Raw genomic sequence first — 25,531 nt, 5'->3', positions numbered from 1 at the left:
TTTAATAAATAAGTTTTTAACAACCAAACCAAATCTTCATTTTGTACAGTATACAGTAAGGAGTGGAAATGCTTCGAAGCCATGATGGTGTATCTGAACGTATTTAAAATCTTTTTAACATCGTTTTTATATTTTTTTATACCATATATTATATATACCCATTGTTAAACTGTTTTCTAGAATTATAATATTGTTTTAAGGTAGCACGTTTCTAGGTGATGTCGCTTTTATGAAAACAAAATAAACAATATCTATCTTGAAAAGCACCGTTAGGAGAGTCATATTTCAGGTTATTTTGGAGTGATTTATTATATAAAAATTTACCAACTTGTTAATCAGGTTTTATGGTGCGTAAACAAATCTAAAGCATTTTAAGAACAAAATTTAGTATGTATACATGTATACCCATATATATATGAGCCGTTTTTAATAAACATTATACATTATTGTATAACAGACTAATGTATGAGTCATATTGCATCAGACTCGGGCAACTAATATAATTAGACGGAAGTCTCTACAGGGTGAGTGTTAAATAAGTGCAATTATTTTTAAGGCTGGTAGATATATAAAAGAAACATATTTTTCCTTCACCGTTTTTCAAACAAGTCCAAAATAACCGAGATATTTTACTTTGAAAATTTCCAAAAAAAAAATGATTTTGTGCTAAAATTTTGAGAACAACTGGATCTTTTCTGGATTTTCTTTCTTGTAAATTTAATCTACTACCTATGATGCCATATTACCAACAAATTATGTTTTTTAACTAAAAAAATTTCCAAATTTTTTTTCAAAAAGTTCCAAATTTTCAAATTTTTTTTTCGCCAAAAAACTCATAATAGTGTTTCTGGGGTCGAAATATACTACCCATAAAAATATTTGCACTGATTTAAGACTCACCCTGTATAACTATTTTATTTTTTCAGATACAATAACGAGACTTGGTACGTTAGTATATGACATAAATCAGGACTGATTGACGTATTCAATTGTTTTTGGTCACTTCTTGTTTCACCGGAAATGACTACAACTTTTGATTTTTAAATGGCACCCTCGTTTTTTTTACTTTATTCGATAGAAAATGGCATTCTGAATAGAATGACATATCATATGCCAACTTTTGACATTCTCGCTTAATAAAAAATTATATTTTAAATTTCAATCTAGAGTACCATGGCTATGTTAAAAACACTAATTCTTAATCAAGGAGCCTTGGAAAAGTAGATTGGATCGTCTAATGTTTTTAGTGTCTTATCCTGACCAGTTAGAAAATGTCCAAATCGTATTTTTAATCGTATCTCAATTTTTTCAAACGGAACGAGGGTGGCTCATCGGTATTTGCTAATAATAATAATATAATGCTAAATATGCTATTTGGAAAAAGCATTTTTTACGAATAATTTGATACCACTTGGTAGGTATTTCAAGTCAAATTTTCTAATAAACCATACTTTCAAATAAACCATATGCGAAAATGTCAAAAGTTGACATGATATATCATTCTATTCAGAGTGTTATTTTCAATCGAATTAAGTAAAAAAATACCGAAGGTGCCATTTAAAAATCAAAAGTAGTAGTCATTTCCGGTGAAACAGGAAGTGACGGAAAACAATTGAATACGTCAAATCAATCCTAATTTATATCATATACTAACATACCAAACCTCGTTTTTTTTTAACTGAAAAAATAAAAAAGTTATAGGGGTGGGTCACTTTTGAGACACACCCGGTATATAATTCCTAAATGCTTTTGGTGTAAACGGAGATATTTATTTAACAACCTTTTTCTGTTTTTATGAAGATCCTGAAACTACGACAATATCATTTTAAAATTTGGAAAAATTATAGATATACATACCTACAAAAAGTTGTAGATATGTATAGGTAGTTGTTGTGTAGGTAGTTCTTGTTTAAGGCTAATTTTAAGATGACGATATTTTTTCAAGCATGAACGTTGACATTCGTTTACGTTGATTCATATTCTTAAGATTAGGACTGTTAATGTTAATGTTAGAGTTTAGAAGTATGAACCAGCCATTACTTGCCTACGTAGGTTATAAGATCTAAGAGTAGTACCATCATTATTTCCGGCCAACCTTGTCCTAAGTTCAGTCACTACTGACCCAGATCTATCCTCTCTTGCAGCCTGCGACGAAGAATGGCGGCGGGTGGTGGCCGCTGCGGAAACTCAGCGCCTCCTCTCGCCGGCCATACCCGGGTTGCCTACCACTTTGAGAGCCCCCGCCACTCCCCTCGGAGCACCACTTATCCTAAGTCCCAGGATGTCGGTGCCCACGACAGCAGCTAGCATACTCAACGGATCTGCGCCACCAGGGTGAGTAGATATAGTTTGGGAATGGATGAAAAACACGGTTAATAAAATGACTAGCAGCTCGTTCACCAAATTGACATTCCCGATTTTGACTGCAAGCGGTTGTTAATGACTGCAAGCGGTTGTTAATGGCAGCTACTAGTTTCAATTCACAAAGCAATAAGATCTGCTGCGAAATAAGTCGGCCACCGGAAAGCCGGTGCACTATAGACGTACCTTTATACAGGGCGTTTCAAAATACATATGCCATCTCTCGTGGGGAGATTCCTCACTTAAAAATAAGATTTATTTTTTATATTAACATAGGTCCGATTCTGCTTTGTTTCGTAGCTACAGGGTGTTAAAGTCTTGATATTTTTTCAATTTATTATAATTTTCTTCCAAGTACTTCTAGCCATTCGAATGAAATTTTAAGGGTAAAAGTTACTATAGCTGCTATATATTTTATTGCTAAAAAAGTGTCGGCATATTCATCAGGGACGTGCATATAGGTTATCACTGGAATATTTTTCAAAAAAAAAACATGTGCGCCACTGACTTTTTTCTTTTGATATCAAAATTGTGTAGACCGTTTATTGCCAATTAAAAGTTATATCTTGGTGTTATGTCGAATTCGACCTCCTTAATGAGATAAACGCAATATTATTAATCAATTAATAAAATTAAAATAAAAATAAAATTAATAAATTAAATATTTTACCTAATTTATTATTAAATATTATTACTATTAGTTATTACTACTATTAACTCAACCTACAGCAATTTCAAATAAAAAAATAATGGTATTCAAAATAATTTAAAAAAACGAATTTTAAAAAGTTTTAACATCCTGTAACTCTAAAATTATGTATTTCCATACCCATGTTTATAGAAACATTTTTCATATTTCTTGATGAGAAATCAATGAGTACTTTGATTAAATATATAATTACATATGATTATTTTTTTTAAGATTGCTATTAAACTTGGATCAAGGCAAATTAATAAAATTGCGTTTATCTCATCCAGGAGGCCGAAATCGACAAAATATCGAGAGACAACTTTTAATCGGCATTAAACTACTTACACTCTTTCGCTATCAAGAGAAAACAAAAGTCAGTGGCGTACATGCTTTTTTAGATAAATATTCCATTGATAACCCATATGCACGTCGCTGGTGAATATGTCAACACTTTTTTAGCTTTAAAATATGTCGCATTTATAGTAACTTTGACCCAAAAAATTTCATAAAGTACTTGGAAGAAAATTATAATAAATCGAAAAAATATTAAGACTTTAACACCCTGTAGCTACGCAACAAAGCAAAATCGGACTTATGTTGTTGATATGAAAAATAAATCCTATTTTTACGCGAGGAATCTCCCGAGAGATGGCACATGTTTTTTGAAACACCCTGTAGACAAATTTTTAATTGTAATGCACCTTCCTTAGTCTTTTTATTCAGTGGTTTTTTGAAAATTTCAAACTAATTAAAAAAACAATTATAATTGTCATTTAAGTTCATATTATTTCGATTCCAGGTCACTGTTGTCCCCCGGTGATCCCCACGGACTGATCTACGCCCCCTACGCCGACTACACGAATTACACGGCGCTGGCCGCCAGTCCGCTGCTCACCGAGTACGCCACTGCCGACCATTCGGGTGGGTTGTTCGCCCGTTGACTCGCGTCCCCAATTTTTACGTGTATCCCACGCGCTGGCGCTCCCGTCTACTATTTCTACGTCAACAGGTGACCTAGAGCCGACAAACGTATAAAAACATACGTTAAAATGTATGTTAAATTTCGCGTACGCCACTGGCTTACGTCTGGAAAATGTTCTGAGACCGGGATTTCCCGGTTCTGAACCCTAGTAAATACTTCAACAGAATTTTTTGACATTTATATACATACTTATACAGGGTGAGTCTTAAATAAGTGCAAATATTTTCAGGGGTGGTATAGTTCGACCACAGGAACACGTCTATGAGGTTCTTTTCGCAAAAAAAAGATGTTGAAAATCGTGCATTTTCTTTTAAATTTCCCTGTATATTTTTCGAAAACTTTTTAGAACTGCCTGTTCACCGCAAATTTTCCCACGGTATAATTCCTTAATCTCAGATATTACCATAGTTACGGCTTTACTCTATGGTTACAGCACTAAAAGGGATGCAAATACAGAAAAAAGCCGGTGGCTCTCAAAATTTTTCCAAAAAAAAACAATTTTTTTTAAATTTTCGACTTTTTTTCAACTTTTTAAATTTTAAACTTAAATAACTCGGTTATTTTGGACTTATTTGAAAAATGGTAAAGAGAAAATATGTTTCTTTTATCAAGATATACCAGTCCTGAAAATATTTGCAGTTATTTAAGACTCACCTTATATATAGATATACAATTTACACATTGTATCGTGTGCATTTTTCGAACTTTCTGTAATAAAGAAAAGTAATTATTTTAAAAGATGATTGTTCAAAAGGTATTACAGATGTGTTAAAAAATAAACATAGTCTTAAAATTAAAAATAAATAAAAATCTCTTGATCTAAGATTAGGTAATTAATTATATCTTTATAAATTAAACAATTATTTATTATTGTAGTTCTGGGTTCAATGACTAAAGAATACAAGGACACATAACACCCGAGACCAAATCGTTACCATACCTCCAAACAGTGCCGTAGCACATATTTTTCTTAACATGGCTGCTTGAAGAAATATTTATATTTTTAATAAATGTTTTGACTACGCCTATGGTGTTTATGGTGGTATCATACTAATTAATTACGAAAAAAACGTTTTAAAATGTTAACAAAAGGTAGAAAACAAATACATAGAATATTAGAAAAATAATAATTATCGAATTCAATAACAAAACACTAAAAAACTGGAGTGGACTGTTTATTTGCCTATCCTAGCCTATATAGTTTATTATTTACCTAGTAAACATCGCTAAAATTGTCGCTAATGACCAACTGATGACTCCTTCGTTACAGCCAAAAAAATGGCGTCTATATAACATCACAAATTCTGCTGCAGCCAGTATATGGGCGTTACTTGACATTGTATTCTTTAGTCATTGTCTGGGTTATATAATGTTTTACATACATTGTATATACAATATATGAGATCAAAGTTTTTTAACTGTGAAAGTCAAATCTAAATTAACATCAAATTAAAAATCTTTTACGATTTAATGTTTAACCAGCGTAAGCCACTGTCGTCTCGTCACCAGGGGAGCGCCACCCCATAATTATGACACAACCTTACTGCACACCGAAAATTGGGGAGTAAAGTACCTAAAGGGAACGATCTATTTATCATATTAGTCGTATAAATACCTATTTTATTATTTTTAGTCTTTCCCTTTACCGGTACGGCACTGTGTCACGCATAATCTTCCGTTTTCGTACGACTTGTTAATAGGTTTAGGGTATATTTTTTTTAATCGGGACGCCCACGGTGAGGTCAATACGATTCTTTATCCGAGCCTTTATCTCTTATTAAGTTCTTTAAAAAGGATAGTAATAAAAAAGTTAGGTCAAGTAGAATTGGTTCTGTTGTACCGCTCTTTGAGACCTCAGGGGCGTCCGCATATTGCTTAGTCAGAATTATATTACAATTTTTTTATTATTATTATGATTATTATATTTCTGTGATAATTTTTGACCGTTCAGGTTACAATCGTTTATGTGTGTACTATATAATATTTTTTCCGATATCTTCAAGATCATTATTTTTATTTAAATTTTTTATTTTACACTTTTTTTATATATTATATCTATGTATATTATAGAGAGAGAGAAAGTTATACGCAAGTCATATATTATTTATTTTAATTAATAGGGTTTTCGAGTCAGCTAAGAAGTATGCATTTTCTATTGTAGGAGATAAAAAAATTATGCAGCTTTTGTAAAATTTTATTTGCGGAAATGGAAAGAAATAAACATGACCTAGCAATTGGGGCATGAATTTAACCGTGACCAAAACCTTTGCAAATTTAAATTTAGATTTACAACAAAAGGAAATGGAATTTGTTGTTTATTCCGTACTAAACTCAGATGACATTGAAAACCTCCATATTTAATTTTTTTTAGTTACTTAAGTTAAAAAAAACATATAAAAATAAGCTTTATATATTTTCTACTCTCTTACGTACGAAATCTGGTCAATTTTACTTCTTTTAGTCAGGTTTTTCTTTAATTTGTTTTAAACAATTTATTTTTACATATTCAGCACTTGAAAAGTGTTAAAAAAGCTGAAAGTATTGGTGCTATAAACAAAAGAAATTTCTTAGAAATTTTCAAACGCGTACATTTTATTATAAAGGACTTAAGTTAGGTTGTTTTAGATTTTAATAAATATTACACGAATATATAGGGTGTCTCGTGTAAATAAGTAAGTATTTTATCTGGTAGTAGATTTTGACAACAAACACGTTCCCATAAGTTTTATTGTGACAAAAAAAATGTTGAAAATTTTAAATTTGCCGCAAAATTTTAAATAAACTTTTTAGTGGCGCAGAATCATTCTCCTGAAATTTCTTAACGCGGTGCATTGTATTTCTTAACATTGGCAACATTGCTTTGTACTATTATCGCCATATTTTCAAGCATATTCGGCGGTTCTCAAAATGTTAATTTGAAAAAAAAAACGATTAATAATAAAAATTTCGGCGGTTCTCAAAATGTAAAAATTAATTTGCGTCATTCAAAACAAGATGGCTTTGTTTATTTACATTTTTTCATAAAAAAACACCGAATTAGTTTAGAATCGTTATATATTAAGATAGGTATCATTTCAAAATTAGTTATATTCAATTTATTTTAAAAATGCTAAATAGAAAAGAATGTTTCTTTTGTCCAGATCTACTACCTCTTAAAATACTTACACTTATTTAACAGACACCCTGTATTATTAGTCTCGTACTTCGTACACTTTATTCACATATTAGAGACTAGATATTTTTATTTATAAAAACTGCATTTAAACAGGAGATCAAAAAAGTTTTTTTTTAAATTGTCAAACGTTATTTTGTGTACATATACTTTGGAAAAAATTGCTGATGTAGTTTTAAAATACTTTTAAAATGCTTTAATTGTTTATAAGTCACTTTAGAGTGTAGCTACAGTGTAGTATTTTAGGATATTGTATATATTATATTGTGTTTTTTTATTTTTTCACTTTTATCTAGTTAGGGGACTGTCAAAATTTGCTATTTTTAGGTGTGGATATTACTAGTGCCATATTTGAGAGTGTATATAAAGATTTCAAAAAGAAATCTTCTGTTATAGAAAAGATGACACAAAAAAATACTTTTTTTATTCTTATTTCATGAATCTTACTATACTACTTTAATTAGTAGTAGAAATTTTAGTCAATATCTCTATAAAAGAAATATAAGACAAAATATATTCGCTGAAACCTTCTTTAACTGAAATCTGAAGTTTATAATATTCTTACTTGATTCAATTCCCCCCTCTCTAGCAAATTTTGACGCTCCCCCCACTTAATCGGCGAGAGTGGTGAGGCTAAGCCCCTCCCTGCCATGAATCTCAAGGTCATAACCGTTTTGTATGCGCAGGTGCGTCGGCGGTTGCTAAGCAACGTCGCCATCTTGGACAAATTAGAGAGCACCCCTACCAGAGGGCGGGAGCACTCTCTTAGAGTGGCTCTGCGAGAAGGTTAGTTGGTTTCTTTACACGTATTTATTATAGGTTTTTTCCGGAATCTATAGGGAGGAGTCTGTCATGTATCGATATATTTTACGATAAGTTTAGTTCTTTTATGTAGTTTAGTTACTAAAAGATTGTCTTATTGTAGACTATAACGTGACAGACTTGTACTGGTCGATGATATTTTGTTTTTTGCGACGTTGCCGACCGTTCCAGGTTGTTTCTTTCTAGGGGTTTACGTTTATATGAAATTCTCTCTATTATTCAATTATTGACAAACAGTATTTTCAACGGGTTATCGTTTCAAGATAAATCATCTCTTTTTTGTGTGTTAACCGTTATAAACGACACAATAGTTATAATTTATTATTTCCATGAACAAGAAGGATTTCTCGTCTCTAAGTAATATATTTTACATATAATACATTTTCAGTACGTAAGAGTTACCAATAATTATTATATGATCTAGTTTTTAAATACTAAACATAAATACGTTTAGCTTTTGAAATCTACAGTCGATAGTGTAGGATTTTGTACGGGGTATTATTTACCAAGACCACTGAATTCGTATCATAATTAATATTATATGATATATAATGTTGATTATTATTTATTAAATATTGTATTTATTTAAATATAAACCCCCTGTGTATAGTGAGGGAGGTTATAAATACGTTTAATAACCTCCCAAATAGGAACTAACTCGAGTACCTCATAATCACACCCGGTGTGATACTAGTCCAAAAATAAAGAAAAAGTATATTTACATCATTTTCTACCTACTGTATTTTATGTACATTATCTTTTTATTATACCCAGTTAGTAAGGTTTGCGAAGATCCTTCTTGTTCATATAAAGAACAATATCTTACGTGTAGCATTTCTTCTGACGTCCCTAACAGTTCATAGAACTTAAGGACGTTTTATTCAATTACTAGTTTACTAGAAAATTTTCTGTTAGTTGCACTTCTCTCAAATTTAAGGTATGTTTAGAAATGGTTCTGTGAGAGTCACAATCTGAAAAGTTATGATACACATCTTATAATCTACTATAGAAAGTAACCATAACCATTAAAAACAGGCGACTACAATAATAGGATAGGAAATTTAATAGAATTGAATTATTTTTTCGTAAATCTAGTCACAATTATTGAATAATACCGTACTTGTTAGTTTCGTTGAAATAACATATAATTTATTAAACATGCACAGTGGTACCTCGGATTTTTAAATTATTATTCTTATTGATGATTTTCGTGTCCACACAAGCAAACTTATATGGAATCATCTATCATCATAATTTTTGAGTCATAAGAAACTTTTGTGTTTAATAAAACTCAATCCGTACCAAAGACTTTTAATGAAAAATAATCCATATAGCAACGGAAAAAAATTAATCAGTTCCCAAAATAAACACAATGGTATGTTTTGGTTTCTGAAACGAAATGAGATTTAAATTTTTATCGGATGAAAAGCAAAAACAAAATAGCCCTTATGCAAGCTTCTATCCGCGCTGGTATGCTTCTTATTAAATTATCTAACGTTGTCTTGGGGTATGTTTTCCCATACTGCTAATGCTGTATCAATAAACTGTGCGAGATTTCCTGGCTTTTGTGCTGGTTCCCACAAGTGTTCGATAGGGTTTAGATCTGGTGAACAAGCAGGCCAGTCCAAAACTATAACACCTTCCGTTTCAAGACATTCTCTAGCCACTCTGCTGGTATGGGGAAGTGCATCATCGTGCATGAAGTTAACATTATCCCGAATTGCAGCTCTCCAAAGCCTAACGATTGTTTCGTGCACTAAATCAACATACCTCCGACCGAAGTGGTAACAATGGAGTTTTTGCTTCCAGCATAATACCTCCCCAGAACATTGATCCTTTATATTTTGGTACAGATTTGGCAACCTGGAGCTTCGCTCGTCTTCCTGGAGCTCTGAGATCCCGAATTCGATGGTCATCTAATCTTAGGGCAATTCTGGTCTCATCCGAAAAAAGAACATTTTGCCAATTCTCAATTTTCCAGTTTTGATGTTATTGAAGGCACCAATTTAGATGGTCAATTTTATTTTGCCGAGATAACTGTGGAACCCGTAACTCCCTCCGACTGTACAACCCTCGATCACGAAGCCTTTTTCTTATGGTTTCAACTGAAACGTTCAACCTGTAGCTGCCAGAAGTTGTCCTTGTAGCTCTGATGAGAAACATTGGGATTTCTTCTAGCAATCTGGCACACAAAGCGGTCTTGTTGTTCAGTTCTGACTCTTTGATGACTTTGTCTGGGCCTGTTCATGAGAGTTCCTAGTTCCAAGTACCTTTTATATGTTTTCGATACAACACCCTAGGTAACGCCTACTATCTCTGCTACGTCCCTTTGGGACGTTCCTTGTTCGGTGAAAGCAATAATTCTTCCCTTCTGTACATCTGTTAATCCAACATAATAAGGCATTTTTTATTTTCTTTGATCGAATGAAATCCACAAGAAAATAAATCAGAGCGGTCGTTTATTCCTTATTATCATGTTTATTTACAACAAAGTCTTATCTTAAAGTAGTATAACATTTTTTCCTCTGCAAAAAGTCTAGTCAGACATAAAGAGTGATTCCATATAAGTCTGGTTGTATGTATATTTAAAGTTCGAAGAATCAGAGAGAGATATCTTCAAAATTTCATTTGATTTCGAGGTACCACTATTTTATTTAATTTTATCGATAGTTTTATATAATAAAAAATATGTTGTGTTTTAGGCTCAGACTATAAGCCACAAAAGAGATTTTTGTGTATTGAAATTTATCTGTGCCATCTAGTCCTTCTCTAATATACATTTTTTGTGCCAACAATTTTGATATTTCTTTAATCCACGTAGATTATATTATATATCTTTTAACATCACATATTTAAAATAAGATCTTCTTTAAAAAACTCTCACAGAATCGTCGTTATTTTATTAGATCTAGTTAGTTTTTTAAGTCGTTTACATTATTAGATTTTACTTATATTTTTTGTATATGTTGTTGACTTGCGCCAATGTGGAAAATATATTTATACGAAAATCTCAGCTAGACTTTTTTATTTCGATAAATCTACGCGTTTTTTTAATCACTCTATACCTTTAACACAACTTTCGAAAATTAAGGCACTCGAATTAACTCGAAATCAGACTTTAATGTCATTAGACAGCTGTCGTATTCCCGCACTAACGCCATCTATTCTGGTTTTGTGTGATGGCTGTCTATTGACGTTAAGTAAATTGAATAATCACCTTGAAATTTTCTTAGTATCTAACTCGTATTCTAGTACTTATTAATTTAATATTAACTATTTTTGCAATATTAACACACATACAACTAATTTATTTAAAACTATCTAATTCCACACATGGCCAAGTACCTGTTTTTTTTTTAATTTCCTCCTTATGAGTGAATGGAATAGGAATAACCAAGACAGCATGAATGGACATTACCAAAATTCTTTCCAGATATGTATTTATATCTTCATATATCGCTCATATGAACATTAGGATCATCTTGGATATCCTTACTAGAAAATCAAATGGAGAAAAAATAAGATTTTTTTCTAAAATGTTGTTCATTAAAAATATCTTAAAATTAAAAATAATTATGTAAATTCAATTTTATTTCATATTTTTTTATAAGGCTAAAAAAATTATTATCTATTTTTTCTCCTCTTTGATATAGATCTACAGGTAGTATAGTGTTTTGTGACAAACTAAAGCAATCAGTAAGGTTTTATATTATACATTTAGCTTGAAAAATAACACATTACAGCTTGATTAATTTTTTGAGAGACGCACTATAGATGAAAAAAAAATGTTTTGCTTCACCTTGGTTATTTTTAGGTCTGTTCATAGTCGATTAATATTTTGTAGGATGTAGTTGTATCCTCATCTTCCGACAACATCAAATAATCTTTTGAAGTGACTAACACACGCATATTTTAAGTTAAGACATCGTACAACAAGCACATTATCGAAAGATTAATTCATTTTTCATTTGAATCAATTTTAGGAACATTTTTTTCTTATTTACAACTTTTATTATGTTTTATCTTAATATAATTTTAGTTATATCTTCATAACTTGTACTAATAAAGGAAATTTTCTAAAAAAAAGTAAAACAATTGAAAATAAAATACATAACTCTATTAATATCACAAAAAAATTGTTGATAATTTTATAATTTTTAAGCATTTCCTAGAAATTTAAAAGAAAACTTTTTAGTGCCGCAGGTTCATTTTCCTGAAATTTCCTGACGGTGTTTTGAAGCCTTGCAATGTTGTCATTTCCTACGGTACCTATATTCTGTATATTTATGTGTTTATATATTCACAATAATTTTAATTTTCTGCACAATAAATAACGAAAATTAAAATTAAAACACACGATTTAAGACACCCTGTATAAAGTTGTATTACAAAGAAAATTTTACTAGAAAAATATTCTAATATACCGGGTGCGTCTCAAAAGTGGCTCACCCCTATAACTTTTTTTATTTTTTCAAATAAAAAAACTACATTTGGTTTATTATATTAGTATATGGCATAAATTAGGATCGATTGACGTATTCAATTGTTTTCGGTCACTTCCTGTTTCATCGGAAATTATTACAACTTTTGATTTTTAAATGGCATCCCCGGTATTTTTTAATTTATTCGATAGAAAATGACACTCTAAATAGAATGACATATGTCAACTTTTGACATTCTCGCTTAAAAAGATTATATTTTAATTTTAAAATTCAATATAGAATGCCATGGTTGTGTTGAAAACACTAATTTTTAATCAAGGGAAGACTTGGAACAATAGATTTGATTGTCTAATATTTTTATGTCTTGTCCTGGCCGGTTAAAAGATGCCCAAATCGTATTTTTGATCATATCTCAATTTTTTCAATTGGAACGAGGATGGCTCATCAGCATATTTGGAAAAAGCATTTTTTTACGAATAATTTGGTACCACACATTTGGTATTTCGACTCAAATTGTCGTTACGAACCGCATGTTACAATTTCAAATAAATCAAATGACATAATATATTTTATAATATATGATTTTATTCGGAGTGTAATTTTCTATCGAATAAAGTAAAAAAATACCCAGGGTGCTATTTAAAAACCAAAAGTTGTAGTCATTTCCGGTGAAACAGGAAGTGACAGAAAACAATTGAATACGTCAATCAATCCTAATTTATGTCATAAACTAACTTACCAAATCTCGTTTTTTATCTGAAAAAATAAAGAAGTTATAGGGGTGAGCCACTTATCAGACGAACCCGGTATATTTTAAATTATTTATTTTATTATTAATAAAATTACAGGAAGGTCTAAAACTTTTTTGGACTGTTTACATTTTTTTGTTTGTTAAACTTTCAAACACAATAAAACAGTGCTTAAATCATTGTGTTTCTATAAATGACTCAAATTCTAAATAAATTAATCTTATATAAAAAGTAAATGACGCAAAGAAAAGAGGTACATGAGGACACAACTACTAGTAAAAAAAATGATAATCTTGTGCTCGTACAATCAAATAATAAAATTAATCTTAAGTAATATAGCTAAGAGAGATCACACAAAAATACTAACAAAATCTGTTTTTCTTTCTTTTCTTGTTAACCCATTGGGCCCAGCTTTACCGAAGGTGCTAACACACACGAGTCACCCGTTGTCCAAAATAAAGCCAACCCGACTAACCCAAATGGAAAAGTTCGATACGCCGGACCCGCGCGGGAACGTTGCTAGAATTATGGGGTAGCGGTACGTTTTGATCACTACTACATCACTAACATTTACGTTGTACTATCTTTATATTAATTAATCACACCTTTATTAATTATTTTTGTCTACCATTTAGTCTGGATCGTACAAACTAACGTCGATATATTATGTGTTTAACCAACTAAAAAAATGTATTGCTATGTAACAATTGTGTAGGGATGGGCTCACTTATCGATATCGATAATTTTATGGTATATGGTATTTCGTATCGATAATTATTAACAGTTTGTTTTATCTGGTTTTAAGTATATATTTTTTGATGAAAAACTGATTGACTATCGATGACCTTTGAAGAACCAACTAAATTTGGTGCTATATAAAAATTATATAGGGATGAGTTTGATTATCGATATTTTTTAGGATATGGCATATGGTATCGAAAATTTAAAATTTAATACATGTCCATGATCGATATTTTTTATGTCGATTGAATAAATATCAAAGTTTATTAAAGAAGTCTTTAAAGTAATATTGATAGAATTAAATACATACGATCGAAAAAAAACGGCGTCAAAGTGACCTTTGAAGTGATAATCCAATGATAATGTTTGCCTGACGTGACGCCTATGTCATTTATTAAAAACAGTCAAAAATAATGTTTAAATAGAGAAAAGTTTCCAGACACACATTCACATGCAAATCACAATTGTTTTATTAGGAGTAAAAATGACACTTTCATGGCGAGGCTGTACGTTTGATAGACGAACGTTAGCAGGTCCGACAAACAGCCGAGGCACATAAAGTCATTCTTCCTCCGAATAGAACATGCTATTTTTTTCAAACGCCACAAATAATTTTTTAAACAATTTCAAACGTTCCAAATAATATAAAAAGATTTAAAAGTAATACCTTGTATGTAATAATTATATATCGAGAAACTATACGCTCGTTGAATTTGACACTTTATGTCAGTTTAATAATATATTTTCGTACTTTTATGCTTAGGCGTAAAAGTGCTTTACTTTTATGCCTAGGCGTTAAAATGACTTGTCATATTGTCAATCACGTCGCAAAAATTAATACTTTTTTTTGACGTTTCAAAAAAAATATTTGTCGTAAACTGATTTATGTCAGGAGGCTGAAAAATGGCGTATAGGCATCTGTCCGACAGAAACTATCCTCGATTACCATTCCAAAGGGCGCTATAACGGCGTTTTTTTTCGATTGTGGTGTACTTTTAGGATTATCTGTCGTGAAACGAAACCATAAGTAAGTAATTTTTTATATACGTTATATTAGTTTTTATTTTTGCTTTATACTACTAAAAATCTCTAAAACATTATTGCAAAAACTATAATAATACTAATAAAGATCTACAAAAAGAAAAATGACTAATTTTTAAGGTTGTATAGAAAAGGAAAAAAATTATAATTCCTATATTTTTTATACATTCATTAATGCTTGATTTCGCAGAAAAATAATTAATTGATTATAGCAAACATTACAAATAAAACAAATTATTTTACAAATATAACATATATTCACGATGGTTTGTATGATCCAAGAACAATATAATATAACAACACAGTTGGTGAAACACTCGTGGTTTACTCTAAAAGACAATCATCAGCCTGAACATTAATATTTTTGACAGAACTAACAAAAACTACCCGCAAGCATACAAAGCCGATTGACCAACGATTTTAGAGTGAACCACTTATCCCACATAATAACCACAGTAGCTAATCTTATATGTTGGTACATGTCAAAATGGTTTGACGTGTTAAGCCAAGATCTGTCGTCATTTATGTCATTGCAGATCATGTAACAGAAAAACTACAAAAAAGTAATACACAATACAAAATAACTGTAAAAAATTACAGTATAAATTTATACAAAAATGTTACATTTTAGCTGTCTTATTTCTGCAATATTTCTACAAGATTAAAATTGTTGCATAATTTTCGTTGATATGAAACGCATATATTTATAACATTATATCAATCAACCATTTTGACATGCGATATTGAGATATCAATAAATTAATAGTGTAGATAATAAACATAAATTTATGTGGGATATAACACAACCTCACGCATCAAAAGACTCATAGTGCCATAACCTCAAAAGTTATCCATTGTTTTTAAAAAAATTCGATCGACATGCACTAAGTTTGAGGTTATGTATTCATATGCGTTTTTTATCTTGCGGCTTGTTTACTAAATTATTTTCGTAGATAGTAGCAATTGTGTACTAAAGGATGTAGTCGTGTTTAGTAATTATATTTGGGCTCGTTTGCCCTATTTAGTATTACCAGTATTTTCGCAGAAATTATTGTTTTGTTAAAAGAATCTTTATTTTTATTTATCCACTTCATTTTACTTTTTACATATTGTATATACAGGATGGATTTTAAGCTTTATATTTTTGTCGGTTTCAATTTATAAAAAATGCTTAATTTTTATACTGATTTGTAAAAAAAATATATTGATTAATAAAAAACAGAGCTATATTGTAGTAATATGTCTGTTACGTACAATACAAATAAAAATATCTATCTAAAGTTTAACATCTATCTCAAAAATTATATCAATAATTGTATAAGGGTACCAACCAGTTGTAAAAATGCATTCTGTGTATCAGTCGTCATAAAAAACTTACGACGGTAGTTTTAGGATTTTTTGAAGAAAATATAATTATTTTTGCAAATATTTAAAAATAAACAAGTTAAATATACTCCTCTAAGTATATAACATACCTATTTTAGTTAAATTTTGGCTGTTTCATTACCACTACATTCTGTGAATACCGGGAGCGTCCCAAAAGTGGCTCACCCCTATAACTTTCTTATTTTTTCAGATAAAAAAACAAGATCTGGTAAGTCAGTATATGACATAGATTAGGATTTATTGACGTATTCAATTGTTTTTCGTCACTTCCGGTTTCATCGGAAATGACAACTTTTGAGTTTTAAATGGTACCATAGGTATAGTTTTACTTTATTCGATAGAAAATAACAATCTGAATCGATGGCTGTGTTAAAAACACTAATTTTTAATCAAGGAGCATTGTAAAAATAAATTTGATCAACTCATGTTTTTCGTGTCTTGTCCTGGCCGGGCTAGAGGGTATCATTTAAAAATCAAAAGTTGTAATTATTTCCGGTGAAACAGGAAGTGATCGAACACAGTTGAATACGTCAATCAATCCTAATTTATGTCATATACTAACATACCAAATCTTGTTTTTTATTTCAAAAAATTAAAAAATTATAGGGGTGAGCCACTTTTGAGACGCACCCGGTATAGTGACTCTTATTAAAAAGCAAATTTTCTATATAAACTTCTTCTAAATACAGATTTTAAAAGAACATTTTTTGTGATGGTTGCTTTGACAGCTATGCATACTATCAATTGGTTTGACTATTTCAGAACATATTACACCAAATTATTCTTATGTTCTGATGTATCTAAAGAATCTCCTTTATTATTATGTGCGAATTTTTTGTGGATATTACTACTTTTTAGTACACAAATTTACATGTTTAATATTAGTCGCTATATAATTATAGCCTTTAGAAATTAGAATTTATTTTAACTGTACTAATACTTATCCCCTGTTTTTTTTTCATTTATTGAAGTACAAAAAAAAAGATTTGAGTGCCAATTTTCTTATTTCGAGAAAAAATAATGTAAATTATTAAATAACGTTGATTGATGCGGATGTGGTACCTAGAAAAATTTTTACAATTGTCTTTTTTAGCGAATCTACTGAGTGATCCACTTTTTAGTGGCTGGAATTTAATTCTTTTTTAGTCCTGCTAACTGAAAAGTGAACCACCCTGTATATATTTAAACGACTGATATATTACAAGTTAGTAAGAGAATCTGCTTTATACGTTGTACTTAGAGGGTGACGAAAAATTTTTCTAGGACATTATTGTTGGAAATATGACTCCCGATATTATAAGGCTATTTTAGAATAAAGGTAGGTATTCATTGTTAGAGACTTAAATTACGTGTTAAGAAGAGATAAATGTATTATAGGTTTCACGCTCTGAAAGATTGCATAAGAATATATCAGTTTCATTCTTTAAAATGTTTTACAGTGAGAAAATTTAATCTCCAATTATTGCAAAATTCGTTCTTCCGTCCTAATTTTATCTATAAATTTCACTCTAGAAAAATAAAAGAGCAATAAAAAGAATACTCAAAAAAATATTAACGTGCAATAAACATTTTTGTAAGTCAAATACTATAAATTAATAAGAAAAAAATTGATTAAGACTTACCAAAAGTTTGTTAGGAAAATATAGTGCAATCTCAATATTTTAGAGTTTTTTTTTGTTAGGTATTTTAACGTTGACAGGTTGTTGAAGAGTTTTTGTTTATTTTTAGTAGAGCTTCGAGCACATTTACTGAATAAGTAAATATGGATATTTATTTTATTAGCAATAATATTATTAGATGTGTCTCTATTACTTACTTGAGCAATAATATATATAAATGATTTATATAGTTAGTATACACTGTCAGAAAAACACTTCAATATCCTTTGTAAGTTATTATATATAATCTTCGTTATAAATAAATGTAATTGATATATTATTGTTGTACTTAGATTTTTTATCTCACTATTTCAATCGAATGAGCACGGATATAGAAGAGTAATTAATATAATTTTTGATATTACACATCTCGTCAAGTATAGGATGATATTTCGCGACAGAAGGAGAACATATTCGGCGAAAAGGAGATACCATAGTACACTGTACAGAGTGGTCGAGATTGGTCTGTTTTAACAGAGAAACCGTATTTCCTGACTAGATGGAGCAAAACCGACATAGATGTCATGGGCTCGATTTCTGAGACACGTTTAGTGGCGTAAACTGCGTGTTGATATTTTCACTGCCAACTGAGATACGGGGTCTTTTTGAATTTTTTACCATTTGGAAAATTGCCCATAACTTTTGTATTTCGCGGAATAATAAGATTCTGTAAAAACGTTCTTAAGGAACTTTTTTAAGCACAATCCAATGGCGTAGTCAGTTTTTTGCTATGCTTGCTCTTTTTGTCAGAAATAATGAAAAATATAATTTTTTAAATGGAAATCATAGTTGGCTATGAACTTAAAAAAATGCTGGCGTTTAATCCTTTCCAACGATATAAAGTTATGGGTATCTGTTTTTAACAATTAGAGAAATATTAGGTTTTTTATCTTTATATCGAAGCGGGCCTCAATTTTGTGTTGGCCTATTTGACTAATTATTTTTTATTACAATTTAATATTCTATATTATTATTTATCTGCATCATTAAAGACTTTTGAGAAGGTAAATTAACATTCTATATTAGTATTAGTAATTACAATTGAAATCTATACAATAAACAAAGAACAAAACTAAAAAGTATTTTTTGAGTAACGAATATAGTTTTCTAAAAAAAGTCATTGAAATCGTCAAAAGTTACAACGATTTATTAGGCGAACTGGTGTAATAAGTCCAAAAGCTTGCCTAGTAGCCTTCTGCAATTCTTCTCTCGTTCCAATGGGTCTTCCCTTATATATATAAGGTTTTTTAATTTCGCCCCTAAAAAAGTCGAAAGGAGTTTACAGGATCTAGCAGACCAAGATATGGTTCCAATCCAATTCTCTCTAAATTCTTCATTTATTAGTTCACTTGTAACCCTGGCGTTTTAATTGTAATTGATAATATAGTCTGTCCAACGAGAAGATCCTTGACAGTGATAGATGTGTCTGTCATTTTAATTTCAAAGTAGTTTATTTTATTTTACAAAGAAATAAGTTGGTACAACTGGAACGCATAGCAGGAAATTAATATATTTAAAATTTGACTGACAAGTAACTTCAAAATATTGTGAAAAAAACTGTATAAAACTGAAAAAATGTAATCGAGTTATTTTATTTAATAAAAACGGTATGTGTTAATACAAAACAAACAAAAACAAGACACCACATACCAAAAAATATAAAAAAGAACTATTTCTTACTTTCAAGCTTTATGAAACTTCCCGCATTTATGATTATATTTATCAATATAACTTATGTACAAATACGAATTTGTAATATTCCGCAGGAATAAATAAAACAACATAATAAAACAAACTATTTTATTAATAATAACACTTACCAAATTTTATACCTCACAGGTTAATTAATTAACTTTAATCTTAATTTTTTTAAACCAGTACCTTTTGACATTATTTTTCTGCAGTACTAAAATCCATTATTTACCTATCGTGTGATGTCGATATTTTACAGCTACTCCAGTTTTTAGTATGTGTTTAGTATTGTCCTTCTACCATATTCGAGATGCACTTATCTACGACGAGATGGTATACGAACTTTATTGATAGTAACTTTATTGGTGTATCTGTATAAGACTTTCTGCCTGGGCAGCGAGTATTAACCATAAACTGTGCTCTGGATTCTACAGTTAATTTTCACTCGATTTTTCCTCCACTTGACTTCAAAAGACACAAAACACACGTAATAACACGAATCAAAATGCATCATCTTCCAAAACGCAGGGTATTTGACAAAAGTTGTCACAAAATTATAACCTATAATTTGGCAAGACTTTGACAAACGTCAAAAATCTAAAGGTGAGTTCATACGCATCGGCGTCCGTTTGTCGTTCATCGTTGCGTCAAACCAATAAAATTGAAATACGATCTGTCATTTTTGAAATAAACCAATAAAACTGGTTAAAAACAACAAGTGACGACGCATGACGAATTTATATTTAAACCCATCCATAGTTAACTTAAAAATTATTAGAAACTTTTTTTACTAAAATAATTAGATTGGTATGGGACGTCATCTGCTTTTCTTCTGTCATCGTCTGTCGAAATCTTACCTGAGAAAAAAAAAACAGAGTATACTAATATAGAATGTTGATTTACCCTTTCAAAAATCTCTAATTATGCAGATAAATAATAATATAGAATATTAAATTGTGATAAAAAATAATTACTCAAATAGACCAACACAAAATCAAGGCCCGCTTCGATATAAAGATAAAAAACCTAATATTTCTCTCATTGTTAGAATTAGATACCCATAACTTTACATCGTTGGAAAGGATTAAGCGCCAGCATTTTTTTAAGTTCATAGCCAACTATGATTTCCATTTAAAAAATTATATTTTTTAATATTTCTGCCAAAAAGAGCAAGTATAGAAAAAAAACTGACTCGCCACTAGATTGTGCATAAAAAACTGCCTTAAGAACGTTTTTACAAAATTTTATTATTCCGCGAAATACAAAAGTTATGGGCAATTTTCCAAATGGTAAAAAATTCAAAAAGACCCAGTATCTCAGTTGGCAGTGAAAATATCAACAGGCGGTTAACGCCATTAAAAGTGTCTCAGAAATCGAGCCCATGACATCTATGTCGGTATTGCTCTATCTAGTCGGGAAATAGGTTTTCTCTGTTAAAACAGACCAATTTCGACCACCCTGTACAGTATACTCCAAGAAATAAGTAAATAACACTTTATTTCTAAAATAAAATTATAGTATATACTAAAATCTTAAATTTCTAACTAAAATTTTATATTCATTATTTAGAAATATTCCAAATTAAGGCATACAGGGTGTCCCAGGCTGGACGTGCATTAGAAGTTTCTAGAGAACTACAATATCTAGATCGGAGATTTTTTGTATATCATTGTTTCACAACGAGATCTATCGATTAAAAATATTTTCAATATGGCGGCACTTCGGAAAATACCGGAAGTTGACAGGAACTTTCTTATTTTAAATAGGTGAATCCATTTTTTATTATATAGTTACTAAAATTCTCTGTAAAATTTCATGAATTTTGATATTAAAGACTCTACACCTAAAATTAACCGTTTTTTGAGAAAAAAATGTTTAAAATTTTTGGACGAAAAAAACTGCCTGTCAAAAAAATTTGTATATCCTAAACGTCAAATTTAGTGATTACCACAGCCACTGTGACATAAAGAAAAGACATTGGGCTATATATTTCAAAAATGAAATTGTTCGAATGTCATATAATAATGGCTGCAACTGTCATGGAATTGAGCGCTTAAAAAATTATCATAAATCATTTTTTTTCAAACGGAACCCCACTTTTTATTATTTCACTAGTGGAAAGGTTTTTCAATTCGTTACTTTTTGCCTATACATGTTTCTATACCTAAAATAAATCGTTTTTAAGTTATTTAAGATTTAGTTTTAAAGTGTACATTTTTCTTGATTTTAACCAGTAGTCTATGATTTTAAATATCAAGCGATGTAAAACAATTGATTTGGCCATGTCATATTGTGACACTTTGTTCAAAAATCAGTATGTCATCAATCATCATTTCCAAACCAATTTTGCGTCGTTTTTTTTCGATCATACGGTATATTATTAATAATATTAAGTATAAGATATCACTAAAGAGCGAAAATACGGAATATATTTTTATAAATACACCTTTAAACTCTTATAAGCTGGCAGTATTTATAATATAGCAAATTCAAATAATTATTTTTTTGACAGATGGAAATAAATTGTCTGATTGTTTGACACTTAATGTCAAAGGAAGCTAATACATAAAAACGATTTATTTTAGGTATAGGAACATGTATAATCAAAAAGTAACGAATTGAAAAACCTTTTCACCAGTGATATAAAAAAGTAGGGTTCCATTTGAGAAAAAATATTTATGATAATTTTTTAATCGCTCAATTCCATGACAGCTACCGCCATTATTCTATGACATTCAAATAATTTAATTTTTGAAATAGATAGCCATATGTCTTCTCTTTATTTTATAGTGGCTGTGGTAATCAATAAATTTGACTTTTAGGCTCATCACATTCTTTTGACAGAGAGTTTTTTACGTCCAAAAATTTTGTTTACGGTTAATGTTAGGTATAGAGTGTTTAATATCAATATTCATAGAATTTTACAGAGAATGTAAGTATGTAATAAAAAATGGGGGTACCCATTTAAAATAAGAAAGTTACTGTCAACTTCTGGTATTTCCAGAAGTGCCGCCACATTGAAAATATTTTTAATCGATAGATCTCGTTGTAAAACAACGATGTACAAAAAAATTTCTGATCTAGATATTGTAGTTTGTAGTTCTCTAGAAACTTTTAATGCACGTTCAGCCTGGGACACCCTGTATATCTATCAAAACCCTACTAGCTAATGCGCATCAAAGGAGGAGCGACGCATCAAGAAGTTCGCATATCATCCTATATTTGATGAGCTGTAATTGGATCTATAAACTCTCATTATTGGTTAAGTGCGGATTTTTTGAACATTTTTTTAAACTGAATACAGTAAACACTTTTTTATAATAATTATTTATATATAAATAGAATAATTGCATAAAACAAAACGCACATACAGTCAAACGTAAATCTTAAGAACTAAAAATACTATAAAAAACGATATTTAAAAATTTTAAAAAGTAATTAAGTACTGTGTATTAAATAAGAACTTTATGTGTCATATTAATATTAATAGATATCAAGTGTCTTATTAGAAAAAAGAAAATAAAGTGCCTTTTGATTTTATATGTAGACATTATTAAATGTAGAACAAATAGAATGTCGTTCTATTTGAGATTTTTTAGACTTGATAAGTTCGTGTTGTTTTCAATGTCGTAAGTATATTATTAATTTGCACAAACATTGATTTAATAAAAGTATTTTAACGTGTTGATTATTGTGTTTTATTTTATCCTTTCGAAGTCAGTAAATTCCAGGGATATAGAGAGGTAAACATAAGGTAGAGGAAGATCAATAAGCAATTTTACTCTTTATTCAGAATTTTAATCATGGCTCTTTGTACTTTAAAATTTTGAGGTTAAAGAATATTAAGAAAAATAGGGGTGATTCTGTATCAAAGTTAACGGTACTAAGCCTGATTTTTCACTGTATAATTTGCTTTTACTGATTGTACAGGGTATACCAAAAAGTTTGCAAACAACCAATTAATATTTATATAGGCATGGTGTATAGGACGGTGCTGCCACCAATGGAGAATATCGTAAACAACCGGCATATACTAATACACGGACTTAAATAGCGAGTATACGAAAAATTTATTATATAATTATTTTAAAAGTGTTAAGAAGTATAATTTGTGAAAATTCTAAAAATAAAAATAAAAAAGTAAATATTTTGATACATTCAGAAAGTCTAACTTGAATTATAATTTATTATTCAAGCTAATAAAATGTTTAGATTAGTTGAACTACGCTAGCTAGCATAGTTTTACGTACCGACTTTGCTAGCGGATACATAACTGGAGCTATTTCAGTTATAACGATTTTTTTTAAAGATACATAATTATGATTTTAGATGTTCATTAGAAATTTAAGCACTAGTTGATTAAAATAAATATACCATTAAAATTGCAAATTATAATTTATCCCCTCATAGTATACCGGGTGTTGCATCGTCGAGCGGGACTTAGGAAATCCCATGTAAATTTTAAATGGGGTGAATTATTGGCTTCCCTAATTATTTTAGAGAATAATTCTATTTAGGTTTATTGAAGAGCACTAAAACCCACATTCAAAAGAATAACTTTAGATATTTTTGATTAGCCCGTTTACGAGTTATCGCCCGATTTCTTTTTAAATATTTCTCCTTTCTTATGGCCCTGTATTTACTTATGAGCACCAGTCAAGGTAAAAGATAACTGTCAAATGAAGTTGTCATTTCAGAAATTTATCTATTTAGTGCTTTATTATTATTATTAAAAACTCATACCTACATCGAAAATATTAGCCATGAAATAAAAGAAAAAGTATTGATGATTAAATGGTATTATCAAGGAAATAGTTATCAATCTGTATTTATCATATTTGCTGCTCTGTATCCGATAGACCGATACCTGAAAAATCTACAATCGCAAGGAATATCCAGAGATTTGAGACTAAAGGTACCCTAATAAATAACTGCAGATGTGAAGCAAGGCAGGAACAAAGAGAAGATGCAAGAAATGATACCGACTTGGAAGTTTTATTGTGCGTGGAAGAGAACGATGGAAAGATCAGCACAAGGAAACTTGAGGATGAAATAGGAATAGATCACACTACAACATTTCGAATTTTGAAACGACATAAATACTATTCCTTCAAATATGAAAAGCACCAAGTGCTACGAGATGGGGACGAAATACGGCGGCAGGCGTTTTGTTTTGATATGATGATGGAAAGAGCAAACACGGATAGGGAATTTTTAAAAAACATATGTTTCACTAACGAATGCACGTTTACCTTAAATAATGAACCCAATGTTCAAAATTATCGATATTGGAACAAAGAAAACCAACACAGGTTTATCGAAACAAGGACGCAATTTCCACAGAAAGTAAATGTTTGGGCAGGGATATTCGGACACAATATTATCGGGCCATTATTTCTTACGAGAAATTTAAATGCAGAATATTATTTGAAACTACTCGAAAATCATATTTTACCTGCTTTATATGATTCTGCTAGGGAAAATCAGGAAGTTTGGTACCAAATGGATGGCTGCCCGGCGCATAGTACCCTGGCTGTTCGGGAATATTTAGACAATAGTTTTAACGGAAACGTTATTGGCCTAAAATCATACAGTAAATTGGCCAGCAAGGTCTCCTGATATTTCGCCAAATGATTTCTTTCTCTGGGGCCATTTAAAAAACAGGATATACAAGGAAAAAAAATACCCAAATCTAGACGAGTTAAAAAATGCTATTTCTGCCGAATGCAATAGAATTTCAGTTTACCAACTAGCGAATGTAAGAAGAGAATTTTATGATCGCCTGGGTTATTGT

The 25,531-nt window shown here is 30.2% G+C and overlaps 1 protein-coding gene across 2 annotated transcripts in view; it reads left to right on the top strand.

Annotated features, from left to right (window-relative positions):
- The window catches only part of LOC115882531 (protein held out wings), a 177,819-nt gene extending 163,190 nt beyond the window's left edge, over window positions 1-14,629 (top strand). The window contains exons 6-9 of one of the 2 annotated variants that reach the window (XM_030900648.1): window positions 2,127-2,334; window positions 3,852-3,973; window positions 7,893-7,992; window positions 13,631-14,629. In XM_030900648.1, coding sequence (XP_030756508.1) covers window positions 2,127-2,334; window positions 3,852-3,973; window positions 7,893-7,975 — 413 coding nt within the window. In that variant the 3' untranslated portion in view covers window positions 7,976-7,992; window positions 13,631-14,629. Of the gene's footprint in view, window positions 1-2,126; window positions 2,335-3,851; window positions 3,974-7,892; window positions 11,042-13,630 lie in introns of those variants that run through there. The other variant, XM_030900647.1, reaches the window with a different exon arrangement.
- The last annotated feature ends 10,902 nt before the right edge of the window (window positions 14,630-25,531 follow it).

This window comes from Sitophilus oryzae, unplaced genomic scaffold (assembly GCF_002938485.1).
Source record: "Sitophilus oryzae breed Bouriz unplaced genomic scaffold, Soryzae_2.0 scaffold_177_pilon_pilon, whole genome shotgun sequence".
NCBI lineage: Eukaryota > Metazoa > Arthropoda > Insecta > Coleoptera > Curculionidae > Sitophilus > Sitophilus oryzae.
The sequence above is the reverse complement of the archived record's forward strand: the minus strand, read 5'-3'. Positions and strand labels throughout refer to the sequence as shown.